This window comes from Leucoraja erinacea, chromosome 22 (genome assembly GCF_028641065.1).
Source record: "Leucoraja erinacea ecotype New England chromosome 22, Leri_hhj_1, whole genome shotgun sequence".
In the NCBI taxonomy this organism is placed as follows: domain Eukaryota; kingdom Metazoa; phylum Chordata; class Chondrichthyes; order Rajiformes; family Rajidae; genus Leucoraja; species Leucoraja erinaceus.
In genome coordinates, this window is record NC_073398.1 from 32,329,266 (window position 1) to 32,344,855 (window position 15,590).

The 15,590-nt window shown below is 43.2% G+C and overlaps 1 protein-coding gene across 4 annotated transcripts in view; it reads left to right on the plus strand.

The window, feature by feature from the left end:
* Positions 1 to 3,821: 3,821 nt before the first annotated feature.
* usp6nl (USP6 N-terminal like) overlaps positions 3,822 to 15,590 on the plus strand; it is a 121,423-nt gene continuing 109,654 nt past the window's right edge. For 2 of the 4 annotated variants that reach the window (XM_055653424.1, XM_055653421.1), the window contains exons 1-2: positions 4,553 to 5,202; positions 6,849 to 6,927. Coding sequence is in view for 3 of the 4 variants with exons in the window: in XM_055653421.1 (XP_055509396.1) it covers positions 6,924 to 6,927 (4 nt within the window). In the remaining variant the exon portion in view is untranslated. The other 2 variants (XM_055653422.1, XM_055653425.1) reach the window with 2 other exon arrangements.

The window sequence follows — 15,590 nt, forward strand, 5'->3', positions numbered from 1 at the left end:
TCACAATAAAATATGTTTAGGAAGAAACTGCAGATGCTGATTTAAACTGAAGATAGACACAAAAAGCTGGAGTAACTGTGGGACAGGCAGTATCTACTATTTCTCCTTAACTCAGTTTTAACTTAAAATCTAGCAACTATTTAAAGTCTATTTAAAGATAGCGGAGTCAGGGCATATGGGGAAAAGGCAGGAACGGTGTACTGATTGGGGATGATCAGCCATGATCATTGAATGGCGGTGCTGGCTGGAAGGGCCGAATGGCCTACTCCTGCACCTATTGTCTATTGTCTAACTTAGTAGACACACTTTATTTTTATTCTACATAAATTTCAAGTGTGTGTGTGTGTGTGTGTGAGTGTGCGTTAAATATTTTTAATTATTCATAATCAGTGTTAGCAAACTTTTGAGCATTGAGTAATTTTTGATTTAGTTAAAATAATGATGTCCTGCCAGAAGTGATTAATGACCAAACACTGCACTGCCTATGTTAATCACGTCCACTGACTGAAATAACGACAAAATTAGCAGCGATGTTTCATAAACTGAGTCATATTCAATTCAACAAGCACAAACAAGACAAGTGCAAACATTACCTTGTAAAAGGAAGGTACCATGTTTATTTCTATTTAAAATGTCCCAGAATATTGTGGTTTTTTTTATTGTCAGAAAGAATTTGAACCCGAACCCATTTTTATAATAACCATTTAAAGCAATTATTCTGTTCTGCCAACACCCTATTTAGCACAACAACCCAGACGCTGTTTGTAGTTTAAAATTACACCACAATCCTCTGAATAATCTGCTAATCACTAAGAAGTGATGCAAGATAGTTACGTAATTAAACAGTGGGGTCAACTTGTCTCAGTTGACATTTTTGTTTCTGAATCAGAAGGTTGCGGAAGTCACAAATTATGTGATTAAGGGTAGGAAAGAACTGCAGATGCTGGTTTACATCAAAGATAGACACAAAAAGCTGGAGTAACTCAGCGGGACAGGTAGCATCTCTGGAGACAAGGAACGGGTGACTTTCGGGTCGAGAGCTTTGTTCAAAGTGATGTCAGGGGAGTGAGTGGTACATAGATAAGTAAATATATAGATAAGAAAGTGTCAAGTGTGAAAACAGGACTAGGGGAATAGAGATCAGTTGAATATGTAGAATAGATCATTGGTAGTAGGGAGAAGGTAACAACAAAACAAACAGAAATAAAATGTGGTCGAAGACAGTAACACTGGTCGAAGAAGTGGGAATGGGGAGGGAATGCAGAGAGAGGGAAAACAAGGGCTACTTGAAGTTAGAGAAGTCAATGTTCATACCGCTGGGGTGTAAGCAGCCCAAGGAGAATATGTGGTACTGTTCCTCCAATTTGTGCTGGGCCTCACTCTGGCATTGGAGGAGGCCCAGGACAGAAAGGTCAATGTAGGAATGGGAGAGGGAGTTAAAGCAACCGGGAGATCAGGTAGATTTCGGGTGGACTGAGCAGAGGTGTTCAGCGAAATAATCACCAAGCCTGCGCTTGCTCTCGCCAATATACAGGAGCCCATACCCGGAAAAGCGGATACAGTAGATGAGGTTGGAGGAGGTGCAAATGAACCTCTGCCTGACCGGAAAAGACTGTTGGGGGTCCTTGGACGGAGTCGAGGGGGGGGTTATAGGGACATGTCTTGCATCTCCTGCAGTTGCAGGGGAAAGTACCTGGGTATGTACACAAAACCACCCCTCAATTTGTCCCTCCCCACCCAAACCACCTCTTCCCCAGGTACCTTACACTTCCTTTCACATCTTACGCTTCCTTATCTATGTACCGCCCACTACCATGACATCACTCTGAAGAAGGGTCTCGACCTGAAACATCACCCATTCCTTCCCTCCCTTGTGATAAATAGTGGAAATGGGATGCACATGATGGTATTCTGTTTGCAGCAATATTTTCCAGTAGGTATAGAAGTTGTAGTAACAGAGAAGATGCAAATGTGCATGCTCATCTTAAGGGGAAGCAAGGAGACCACGAGAATGGAGCAGAGGGACAGGGAGACATGAAGATAAGTGAAAGAGGAAGAGGAAGTCCATGTCTGGGTTGAGTTGCCAAAGGAAGCTGTAGAAGTGAATACAATTATTAAGAGATTTCACAAGATACGTGGCTCCCCGTTGGATTGCAACCTTGTCGTGGTCGGGGAGCTTGTGTGTCTCAGTGACCCCTAGAGCTATACCAGCAGGAGATTTGTCTCCTGTAAGGGTCTCCCATGCTAGACAGGTCGAAGGATAGAGGCGAGACGAAGAGCAATCCACTGGTCCTCCAGGTTGGAGGTTGAGCACAGGGCTAACAGCCCAGTCACGTAAAACAAATATGTTACGGAAACAGCAAATGCTGCCCTACATGCCAGGAGGCATCATAGGCAGTAAGTAAAGGGCCTGTCCCACTATAAGAGTTTCCCTAAGAGCTCTCCCGAATTTAAAAGAAAAATCAAACTCATGGTAAGTACATAGAATGTACGTAGCGGGCATGTCGGTGCTCGGGACGTCTCTTAGCGGCTCGTAACGCCAACGGCAGGTACTTGGGAAACGCGGTAAGCTCGTGAAGTTTTTTCAACATGTTGAAAAATGTCCACGAGAGCCCCGAGTACCTACGAGCGGCTATTACCGTAATTCTCCGGGTTCGAATCAGGGGAAACGCGGGAGAACTCTTGAATTACCTCGTACAGTGGGATAGGCCCTTAAGTAAGTAAGTAACAAGATATATGGAGACACAAGAGACTGTAGCTGCTGGAGTGTCAAACAAAACTAAATGCTGGAGGAACTTGGCTAGGTCAAAAGGGACAAACTCAGAATGCCAATTTGGTCAGCATGAACAAGTTGGGCTGAAGAGCCCGTATCTATTCTGTATAATGGGCCTTTAAGGCCAAGATAAGACTCAATATTTTTAAGAACCTGAGACTGGAAAGGTACAAGATGGTGCCCAAATGCAGCAACTCTTTTTTTTTTTTACTGGTTCCCAAGAAATCTATTGTTTTCTTTACACTACAACTGTTGCACCCTTTTTGCATTAATGCATGATTTTCTGGATTGTATGCAAAACAAGATATTTCACTGTATCCTGTATATTTCACATGTGACAAAAGCTACTATTGAACTCTACAACCTCTGTATTTATTTCTCTTAACTGGTTTGACTTTCCATTTCGAAAGAAAGCTCGACTCCAATCTCTGCCCTTTACAAACTGCAATCTCTCCCCACTCCCTTTCGAAGCACCCCCGCAGACTATCAGACACCCTCTCGCCCTTAGACCCCCAATCTTCCCCACTGACCCCAATCTCCCACTCCCCTTAAACTACACAGACCACAATCTCCCACTCGAGTCAAGAACTATTCGTCACATACACATACGAGATGTGCCGTGAAATGAAAAGTGGCAGTGGCACTCCCCCCCCCCCCCCACAACACCCCAATTTACTACTACCCCCCCCCCCCCAACCCATAGACCCCACTCTCTCCAACCCACAAAGACCCCAATCCACTCCTCCCCTCCCAACAGACCACAATCTCCAACCACCCAACGTTCCCTACAGAGCCCACTCCCTCCAACTCTCCCTCCAACTTTCCCCACACCACAGACCCCAATTTCCCACTCCCTCCAACTTTCCCCACAACCACAGACCCCCAACCTCCCAGTATCCCACCCAGAGTCCAACCTCCCCGTCCCCAGGCTTGCAGGGGGGCGGTGAGGAGCGGGCTGGAGTGTAGCCAGCGCCAGGTGGAGCGTGTCCATGTCCCAGGTGAGCTGATGTGACACTCACTGCCCAGTGGCCCGGAAGTAAACCGGCGCGCCACAGCAAAAAGATCCTATAGCCGCAGTGTGAGCCGAGCCCCCGACAGCTGGCGAGTCCCGGGCCGTCCGTCCGTCTACCACACTCCTTGTCCTTCCCGGCCGGCCGGCAGACCGACCATCAGCAGCGAGGCCTCCCTCTCTCTGTGCGGCCGCCATCACCCCCACTCTCACCTCTCCCCCCCAGCAGCAGCCGCCGCTATCGCCGCCACCGGGAGGGGGAGAGAGAGAGAAGGCGGCGGCAAACGGATCACACAAATGCCGCGCCGGCCGCCATTCTACCGCTGAGGGCGGGGGAAAAAAAACAACCCCTCAAAAGGTGAAGAGAAAAAAAAGTTTTGTTTTTCTTGAAAAAAATAACTTCATCTTTTCTTTTAAAAAAAATTATAAAACTTACTTTTTAAGTGTGTTTAAAAGAGCCGGGTGGGAGAGAGGGAGAGGTTGTTAAAGGTTGTGCGCGTTGGGCGCCTCACACTACCGCGGCCTAGCGCGGCGGGCGGGCGTCCGTTGGGAGGGAAGGAGGGAGGTACAACCTACCCTGATGCCTATTCCCGCCCCCTTCTTCCTCCCACGCTGCCATTGGCTGGGCGGGCGGGCATCCGGCCTCTCCCTCTCTCCTCAGTGGCCGGGCCCCGCGTCAATCATCCGCCGCTTCCGTTCCCCGCCCCCCCCGCAGCCAAGTTAGGTTGGCCCGCGCCATTAATACCATCCAGTGCTGGCAATTGGTTAGTGAGAGCGCTTCTGATTTATTTTCATTTTATTTTAATCGTTTGTTTGTTAGTTAAACCGACTTATTTTATTTTGTCCCCCTCTTGTTTGGGTAAAAAAAGTTTCGCGTGTGTTTTTTTTTTAAATTTCCAGAAGATGGTGATTTTATTTCCATGGTCCGGGTCTGTGTGAACACTGAGTTATTCTCTTCTTCCCCCTTTTCATTTGTGTGCTTAACTCTCAACAGACTTTTAAAAACAAAGAATCGTGGTTGTGAAACGTGCGGATGTGTTTACAGGGATGGTGTGTCGGTCCCACAATATAAAAACGCTTTAAAACAGAAAAGAAATAAACTTTCCTGTGAAGGACTGAGACCTGCATTTTTGTGTTTAACTTTCTTGTGAAGTTCCCCTGAAAGTTGAGCTGGGAGTTTTTTTCCTCCCCCCCCCCCACCAACCCTCTCTCAGATTGCAATTTCCCAAAAGACTGTGGCCTGAGCCATTCATCCCCCGCCACTCCTGCTGCGAACCTGCTTTGCGAGAAAACAACCAGGAAGAAACAAACACAAGTCCTTTAAACGCCTTGTTTCTTTCTGGAGTGGAAATGGACGCGAACCTCTTAAAGATCTTGCACAAAATAATCTAGTTTTTAAACACGGGACCAAGGAATTTTGGTAAGCAAGTTGAATAACAAACATCAACATTAACAATCGCAAATTAATACTGAAAAAGAAGAAGAGTGCAGTGCTTTAGCTTTAAACGGAAGGATGTTTGTTTCCTAAACAGTTTAGATAAAGGCGAAACTTGTGTTTGTTTGTTTTGAGTTTGGATGTAATTTCGACTAGCTTGGTTATTGATTGAATTTTGCTTTGAACACTTTGTTGAGGTTTAGTGAGATTTAAAGCTTTCATGAGGGAACTGTGGAACATGGAGCTTGCCAAATGTAGGCATGGTGGTAAAGGGTGGAGCAAAGAAAATCTGTGATGCACAAGAGATCTTGCAGTGGGGAAACACAAAGGCTTGGTGGATTTTAGTGCTCAAGGGTTTAAAAATTGTGCTAATTGTACTAACCTGGGCTCATTGGTTCCCCTTGGAGTTAAATGGGATTCAAAGTTGCAAAACCAAAAGTCCAGTTCATGAAAATAAATTAAGGTTGAATCTTTCGGATGCTGTCCCTAGTTTTATTATAAGCAATCAATCCTTTGTCAGAAGATTACTAATTGAAGTGTATTCTTTGTTATTGTAAGGTGAAACACAGCAACTAGTCTGAAATCCACAGAAAACCAGCGGTTACTTCAGGGCAGTGTAAAAAAGGATTGTAGATTTCAACATCTGAGAGACATGCTTCATTGTTCAGTCTGGCTGCCTCAGTTCCAGCAGCTGGGTGGGAACTCTGGTGGTTTTGTGGATTTTACATGTTCTCCCTGTGAACACAAGGGTTTTCTCACTGAATTCTCAGAATTGCAAGTGTTTAGGAAATACCAGGGTTTTGGTGTTTGTTGTAAAATTTCAATCGAGGATTTGAGTAAATAAGTAGATGGTTTGGATCAGATATGACAGAAGGGATTGGTTGATGGTGCTTTTACAGTTCCCATAAGGCGACGGTGTGAGGCAAGTCAGTCAGTGGTCAAAGTATATGACAGTCATAACATTTTCTTCCCTATTTTCTAATACAAGAATGAGCAAGCAACTGGCTGTCCCGATTGCTTTGTTTTCCCATATAGTCATAAAGCTATACGGCATGGAAGTAGGCCCATTGGCCCAACTTTCACATGCCCAATCTACACAAATCCCACATGCGTGCGTTTGGCCCAAAACCTTTAAACCTTTCATATCCATGTACCTGTTCAACTATCTATTAAATGTTATAGTATCTGCCCCAACTACCTCGTCTGGCATCTTGTTCCATATACCCACCTCCCTCTGTGTGGAAAATCAGTTGCCTCTAGGTTCCAATTAAATCTTTCCCCTCTCACCTTAAAACGATGTCTTCTGGTTCTTATTCCCATATACTGTGTAAAATACTCTGTGCTTTCACCCTCTCTATTCCCCTCATGATCTTATGTACCTTCATAAGATCAGCCCTTATCCTCCTGCGCTCCAAGGAATAAAGTCTTAGCCTGCACAACCTCTCAGTGTAGCTCGGGCTCTCAAGTCCTGGCAACATCCTCGTGAATCCCTGCACTCTTTCCAGCTTAACAACATCTTTCCTATGACAGGGTGACCATATTCAGTTGTGGCTGTTGTTTCTGTGTAGAATCAGTTTGAAATATGTTTGTCTAATCACTATTACCTATATAACTTTTTTTTTTAAATATAGGGCACAAACTCTCCTCTCAGGATAAATAATTGCAGATCAGAACCACATCTATCTCATGAAGAGGAACACACCATTATGAGTGAGTGAATGTTTTAATGTTTAAAAGTGGGATGTTAACACTTACTTTACATTGTATGTTAAGCTGGAAGTAAAATGCTACGCAGTATTTGAATCACAAAAGTGAGGTAGAGTGGAATCACTCTTGTATGCTTGTATGCTTAAATTGTATGCTTAAGTTGTTCTCAACTTCTTACTTCTTATTTCTAATTTAACATGCAATGCAAAGTAATTATCCAGAACTCGTTTTTGCAAAAAATGGCTAGTAGTTGGTTGGGCTACCAAAATAATTGGTATTATTCTAATATCATCTTTGTTTACAAGTTAAGGTTTTGATAAGTTGCAATATGTGGGTTGCTCATGGAATCACCTGCATAGATGCGGATCGGTAGAACCGGATATTTATGGAACAGGAGGATGGAGTCATGGTGTTGGACACCATAGACCCAGTTGTTGCTGGTCCTGATGCTGCCTGAAGGCCTTGCATCGTTTACTTGGTCAATTGTGCAGAATGCAATTCATCCTGTAGTGCCTGTACCATTGATTCATTTGATATTGAATATGGTAACTGATTTGGGATTAATCCCAGTAAATGAATAAGAAGGAGTGATGATAGATTTGAAAGGAAAATAGTTTTGTAGTTTAGCCAAAAAGTAATTTTAATGGCTTGGTTTGAATTGGCAAATATCTCTGCAAGTCTATTATACGTTAACAGTTCCAAATTGTTACAGTTATCAAAACTGCTATTTATATTTTTATTATGTATTGTCTAGATTATTGTGTCCCCAATTATCCGTGAGAAATGACAGCGAGTCTCTGTCGTCTTCTAATGTAGTCCTTCTGGTGAAAGTAGTCTCACAGCGCTGTTCCAGAATTTAGATCCAGTGACTAAAATGGAACAGCAATGGATTTCCAAGTTGCCACATTTTTCATTTTCTCTAATCTACTGTGCTGCATTCAATGCTCGCAATGTGGTCCTGAATTCTACAACTGCAGATATTTATATATCTCTGTCTGTGCCAGAACTGGTCATTTCTAATACATATCCTCTCTCTGTGGTACTGTGGTTTTCTCTCTTCATTCGCAAGGCTAGCCTTGCTGGATGTGTCCCACAGCTCTGCATTTTGCAACTTTGTTTGTGTTCTCATTCTCTATATGTGCTTGTGTAGGAAGGAACTGCAGATGCTGGTTTACTCCAGCATTTTGTGTCTATCTTTGGTGTACAGTGGAACAGGCATCATCTCTGGTTAGAAGAGATCCTTGCGTGATTCCAATTCAGACATAAGGTCATCAGTGATATGAGCAGAATTAGGCCATTTGACCCATCACGCCTTCTCTGCCATTCAATCATCTATCCCTCTTAACCCCATTCTCTTGCCTTCTCCCCATAACCCCTGACACCTATAGGCTTCTTGTGCCTCCCTGATTTTAATTGGTGACTTGTCCTTCAGCTGCCTGGACTAGAGTCTTTGCAATTACTTACTCTATGCATTATAAAGAAGCTGCTTAAAACTACCATTTTAGTCCAAGCTTTTTTGTGCCAACATTCTTTTGTGTGGCATTGTTATCAGATAATACACATTGATACAATAATGATATGGTAATACAAATGAGCAGCAGCAACAAGAAAGAGTTTAACCATCTTGAACTATTTTCCTTTTTAAAGCATGTCAAAACAGGTTGACTAAAATTAGTGAAGATGTTGAGAATATTTTTTTTTTTGTTGCTGGTGTTGATCAAGATTGTAATTTTTAATTACGTCAGCATTTTATTTGGCAAGTTCTCCTGGAAATAGATCCCAACATGGGCTATCAAGCCAGCAGGACACGGGATGATGACTTGAAGTTGTCCAGAGCAACCTTGCTTGCTATGATTATATGCCCAAGCAGGATATTGTCTTCATCTCTAGTTCTCAAGTTGCTAAACCTAATCTTAACACCATATTTAATGGTGGGAACTATAATGTGTTGTGTAGCATACACGGATTTCTGCTCTTTCAGTCATCAAACTAAATTACATAAAACATCAGACCTTGGTACTCTGATTGGAAATAAAGACAAGATGTGTTGTTGCCTTGTTGAAGGCCCTGTTTTCTGGCCTTCTATATCTTTCAGTCTGAAGAAGGGTTCCGATCCGAAGCATCACCTATTTGTTTTCTCCAGGGATGCTGCCTGACCTTCTGAGTGACTCCAGCATTTTGTGTCTATTTTCGGTTTATACCAGCATCTGCATTTCTTTCCTAACACAAGAAACTATACGTTGCTCGGCCCATCAATTGAGTTGACGGAGGTCATAAAATGCTTAAACATTATAAACCATTTGCAAATAATAAACTTTCAGAAGGGACTGAAGATACTGAATCAAACCTATGGCTAATGATGGTGTAGATGAAAGGCTGGAAAAACTGGATCATTTCCTGCAGCATTTAATTGTAGCAGCAAATGAAACCTCCATTGGATGCAATCTTGACAAAAGTGTGGATCAAGCAGAACAAACAGAGATCTGAATGCAATTGATTCTGAACACCAAGAACATTTCTGACAGTATTTCTGAATGTCGTATCCAGAAAGCACTGCATCATTTTCATCAGTGGGTCAGGCAGCAACTCTGGAGGAGTCCTTTTCTCCACAGATGCTGCCTGACCCACTCAGTTACTCCAGCTTTTTGTGCCCATCTTCGGTGTAAACCAGCATCTGTAGTTCCTTTTTGTACATCATTTTGCTGCCGTGTTCCTAAATGCCTGTACTGCGTTTACGGAATCTGCACATTGAGCGATTAATACTAGACACTGACTCATATATTTGAATTGAAAATCTGAAGGCTTGTGAAAGAAGCCTTGTGAAAGAAGCTTATTTTTTCCAGCTTTAACATTCTTGCTATACTTGTTGCCAAATTGTGTTATTACTGCACTGGAAGCTTTGCAGACTTGCCCACAACTACAACATTCCCTTTTTTCCCCATCAATTCCCCCGCAATTCCACGCCACCTGTATTTGTTTTTTGCTCTACTATTTGCCAATCAGCCAGCTTCTGGGGGAAAATGGGACAAAAAGCCTATTTATTCGCTTGTGTAGTTTTGAGCTTCATTGACGCCGTTCATCTTATTTAACAGATGTCGGAGACGCTCAACCAGTATTCATGTTTGTGTGGAGCATGAACCATCACTGAGACAAGCTTAAAACCCATCACAAATGGTCTTCTGTGTGTTCAAAATCATTATGAAGTAATTTGAATTAATTGCTGAAACAAGATTTTGGTGCACTCGTTGAATTTGGTGAATGTGTATGCTGTGCACTTGCCCTATTGAGAGATTACTATGCTTATCTTGCCTGGTGTGAGTATATTCCAAAAATACTGGAGTAATTAAAAGTGTTTAATCACATTACAGGAAAGTTGTCATTGCATTCGAGAAGATGCTGAAATGTTTTGAGGATATTGCCAACAAGGGAAAATCGTAACTCTGTAAAAATTTGATAAGTTGACCATGTTTTTGTAACAGAGAAGGCTAAAGGGTTCTTCATAAGCGTGTCGATAGGAAACAGATCCCTTTTTACTCTTTCTCGAAGTGTCACAAGCCATAGTAACAGAATTCAAGTGATTCGTAAGGGATAAGAGAGGAGATTGGGAACACTTTTTCACCCAGAGCTGGAGGTTATGGTTTTAAATCCCTGAAAGGTTGGCAGAGACGGAAACCTTCGTCACATTTAAGAGGCTCTTGAATGTGTACTTGAAGAGCTATGATTCATAGTGTTATGGACCTATGTAGTGAGGTTGGGTTGGGTGGTTTGTTCTTGACAAGTACAGGTGGAAAGGACATCTTGTACTCGTGTACTTCGTACTCCAATTTCTCATGATGCCACATCTTTATTGAAGATCTGCGAAATACAGCATCATCTGAGTTTATAATTTAAACATTTCAGTGTTGTAAGCATCTATTTAAAAACACGAAGCAGAAATAAAGCGTTCAAGTTGGAAATATTGTAAAGATTCTGCTTTTAGGTAAAAGATAAAGAAAAGTCACTGCAAGTTTTATTAGAATTTCAATCCTTGTGCTTTCCACCCTCTTCCCTGTTTCCCTGTGATTTTAAGTGTGAATGTTTTTCTTGAAAATCTTCTCTCCTACATACCTGTTAAGTTGTAATTGGGCAAAAAAAAATTCACAGGGAACCTGTGAAACAGGATTACAATCTACCACATATAAGTAAACTGGCACGTGCTTCAGTGTCAAAGTTTTTAGTTATGCTGCTGAACTATTTATAAAATGAGTCATTATAAGCTGATTGATAAATGTTGTTGTCTCAAACTCCACCTCAGACCTGAGCACTCAAGAAGGCTGACAATCATTGCAGGCTTGGCAAAGGTGGTGGGGCGGTTTGAGGTTGAAAGATCTGTCAATCAATAGTCCAATTTATTTGTCTACATACATGAAATGCAGTGAAATTAATTTGCCAGCAGCGGTACAATGAAGAACACACAATACACAATAAAAAATTTAACACAAACATCCACCACAGCATTCATCACTGTCGTGGAAGGCACAAAGTTCAGTCAGTCCTCCTCCATTTTTCCCCGTGGTCAGGACCATAAACCTCCGCAGTGGCTGCTGCAGACAGCCAGGTGTACAGACAAGGTAAGTCCAGAATTGCTGCTTCCCTGCTGGAGACTGCGGCTTGAAGATGATGTAGGCCGGCGGTTGGAGCTCTTCTCCAGGGTTTCCCGGCGATGATGTCCCCGCCGCGCCCGCGGTTAGAAGCACCGCAGTCCACGGCTTCAAGATGTTGTAGGCCGGCGGTCGGAGCTTTTCTCCTCCGGGGTCCCCAACGAGGGATCCCAGGCTCCGGATGTCGCACTAGCTGAAACCTCTGCAGACCGGCTTCAGGCTGCTGTGGGCCAGCAATCGGAGCACTCCCTTCTGGCGACCCCCAGCGAGGGCTCGCCCACACCGCGATGAAAAGGTCACGCCTGAAGCTCCGGGCCCGACTCCAGGAAAGGCAGCACCAATCGTTTGTGTTAGGCTGAGAGGGAGGCGACATGGAAAAAGTTGCCTCTCCTTAGAGGAGGTGACCGAAAGCGGTTCTCCCCTTACCCCCCCCCCCATCACCAATGCCCACACAAGACACACTGAGAGACATTAAAACAAACATTTGGACGCACTAAAAAAAAAACACACAAAAGAATTAACTAACACGCTGCTGGCAGGGCAGCCGTCTCGCAGCGACCGCCACCGACTCTCAATTACTGTAAGTAACAAAGGATATTTAAAGACACAGCAGAGGCTAGAAATTTTGCAAATCAATTGGAGTCCTGAGAAGAAAGGGGATGGGAGGTGTTGCACAAGAAAACTGTGCGAGTCAGTGGGCTTGCAATAGATATGCCAGTTACAAAAAGATATGCAAAGTTCTGGAGTAACTCAGTGGGCTGGCAGCATCTCTGGAAAACATAGACAGGTGACCTTTGAAGGAACCGGACTCAATGTCACCTATCCATGTTCTTCAGTGATGCTGACTGACCCACTGTGTTATTCCTGCTCTTTCTGTCGCTTTTTTATGGCTTGTAATTGACATTGTAATGCTTTGTTTGAGATGGAAATGAGTAATGTGAAGTGCGAATATGGGAGAAAGCTGTTCTGGTATTGACAGGTAAGCTGCAGTCAAACAATAACAGTTTGAGTAGTGTAGGAAGGAACTGCAGATGCTGGTTTACACTGAAGATAGACACAACATGCTAGAGTAACTCAGTGGGTCAAGCAATATCTCTGGAGAAAGAGAATAGGTGAAGTTTTAGGTCAAGACTCCTCATCAGACTGAGAGGCATCCTGACGTGGCTGTTCTTGGTTTCAAGGTGATCCATACTTGAATATAATACGATGTCCATAGACTTTTTTTCTGTAAGTGAATTACAAGGGGTCTATGTTGCTTTAAAGTTTAATGCAACCGTGGGCCATTGCCAATCTCTCAAAGCACTTCATTGTAGCTGACGTTACGACTATTGGGCAGTGAGACAAGATGGAAAATAGACACACAGTGCTGGAGTAACTCAGCGGGACTGGCCGCATCTCTGTACAGAAGGAATGGGTGACGTTTTGGGCCAACACCCTTCTTCAGACGTTGAGGCAGGTCCCTTTACTTTCCTTGCAGTTTTCAGAACCTATCCAGGGTCTCCATTTCGTACGGCAGCTTTCCAAGAGTTTATCCTTGTGAGAGCAAATCCGACTTTGGCGAAGGGGGTGTATGGGGCAGAGCCAGCGGGGATGTATAGAACGTGCCTAGGAACTGCTTGCTCCAAATGGGCATAAAAGGCATTGAGTTCATCTGGCAGAGATGCATCGTTGCCAGAGACCTTGACTTGTAGTTCGTGATGGTATTCAGGCCCTGCTACAATTGCCTGGCATCCACTCGATTAAAGTAAGCCTCCAACTTGTTTTGGCAGTGTCTCTTGGCATCCCTGATAACCTTGCATAGGTCATACTACTTGTACAGTGCGGTATCTGCCTTCTTGAGAGCCCTGAAGCCCATGCTAGTTCCCACAGAGACCCTGTTTGATTTGAAGGAAGTCGGAGAAGTTGAAAGATAAATGTTTTTAATGAGAAGACATTCAGCCAAATTAAGGAGATCGGAAGAGGACTGACTGAGTTCTTCAAGAGCGTTTAAATGTCATGTGTCCGTTAATAAAATAATGAAATTCTGACTTGCAGCAGCATAACAGGCATGTAACACAATGCACATAGATAATTTTTTTTTTTTTTTAATAATCAAGTTATAGCCACAATACTTGTGCAAAAAAAGCCCCAAATCATAAATGCAACCCAAGACAATGTTTGGTTCGTAGGCTATTGCTTTTGCTTTTGCTTTTCAAATGGTAAGCAAAAACTTGTCACGCTACCCTGGTACATGTGACAATAAGAAACTAAACATAAATTTAGTGTTCAAGAGCCTAATGAGAAGGAGCTATTCTTGAACCCGGTGATCATGATTTGCAGACTCTTCTATCTTTCTGATAGTTTTTTTTTTAAAAAGAGAGGGTGGTGTGTCATTGCTGGCTGTCTCTGAAATAGTGTCTCCCACAGATCCCTTTCATGTTGGTGAGGTCAGTGCCCATGATGAACTGGGCAGTGCCCACCTCTTTGTAACCTCCTTCGTACCTGGGTGTTCAAGTTGGTGAACCAGGCCGTGATGCAACCTGTCAATGCTATCTACCAGATGCCTGAAGAAGTTCAAGAGAGTATTTGTTGACATGCCAAATCTTCTCAATCTTCTGAGAAAGTAGGTGTTGATGGGCTTTCTTTGTGATAACTTCAATGTTCTTGTTCAAGGAAAGAGTGAAGGTGCCTTGAACCATCCCATGTTTGACATGGTATAGAAGGATTAAAAGTCCAACTGGTTTAATTATAGTCTGTATGCGTTTTTTTTAAAGAAATGGGACCTTTGCTTCCTCTGTACATCTCATAATTTGCCTTAAAAAAAATAAATAAATACTGGCCGTACTGGGCAGCACGGTGGCGCAGCAGTAGAGTTGCTGCCTTGTAGCGCCAGATACCTGGGTTTAATCCTGACCACGGGTGCTGTCTGTATGGAGTTTGTACGTTCTCCCCGTGACCTGCGTGTGTCTTGTCCGGGATCTCCGGTTTTCTGCTGCACTCCAAAGATGTACAGGTTTGTAGGTTAATTGGCTTGGTGTCATTGTAAATTGTTGTGTGTGTGTGTGTGCGCGCGCATTGGTGTGTGCGCGTTGGTGTGCGAGGATTGCTGGTCGTCATGGACACGGTGGGCCAAATGGCCTTTTCAGCTCTATCTCTTAACTAAACAAATGGTCAGCCATCATTAGTCTCCTGAGAGGTTCCTTATGAAGGTGTGATTTCCTAAAATGAAACGTGATGCTTCTTGGAGGTACGCTCAGGAATTTGTATGCCAAACAATATTTATGCAAATAAGGCTTTTGAAACTTCTTTATGATGAAATTAACTGATTGCTTAAATATTATCGAATCCAATCAAATTTGTGGTTTACGTGTATCAATGCACGTGAGGGATGTGATCAAGGAGTAATTTGGATGATCATTCAATCATTTTATCTCTGGCATCTTGCATGATGTACACCTTGTGATTCAATGTGAAAAGCCATGGGAGGTTGACATGCTCGATGTAAAATGGTGCACATTATTTGTTTTAAGGGTGAGGTGCAGCTGCTAGAGCCTCACAGCTCGAGTCCCAGAGCCAGAGTGTTGTTATCGGGAAGAAGATAAAGGAGCCTGAAAACTCTAACATCCAGGCTCAGGAACAGGACTTCCCTACAGCATGTTAGGCTATTAAACACCACAAATAAGCACTGAACGACATAGACCTGCGAGCATTGGTTTTGTCCTTTTGCACTATTATTGTTTCTTTTTATGTGTATGCATATATGTGTGTGTGGAAAATGTTGGGATTTTTTTTTTTGTTAGTTGCAGAGCTCTTGTGTTTACATATTACATATCGCCGCCTGGGGCTTGGACATCGGGAGAGACATGGAGAACAGGGGAGAGAAAAGACTTTGCCTTCCATCACAGTGGGTCCACTGCGATGGATGATTGTGAATTAAATTGTGCGTATGTCTAGGAATTGTCTTTGTTTGTATGGCTGTGGAAACAGAATTTCGTTTGAGCCTCACTGAGGCTCAAATGACAATAAAAGGTATTGTATTGTATTATT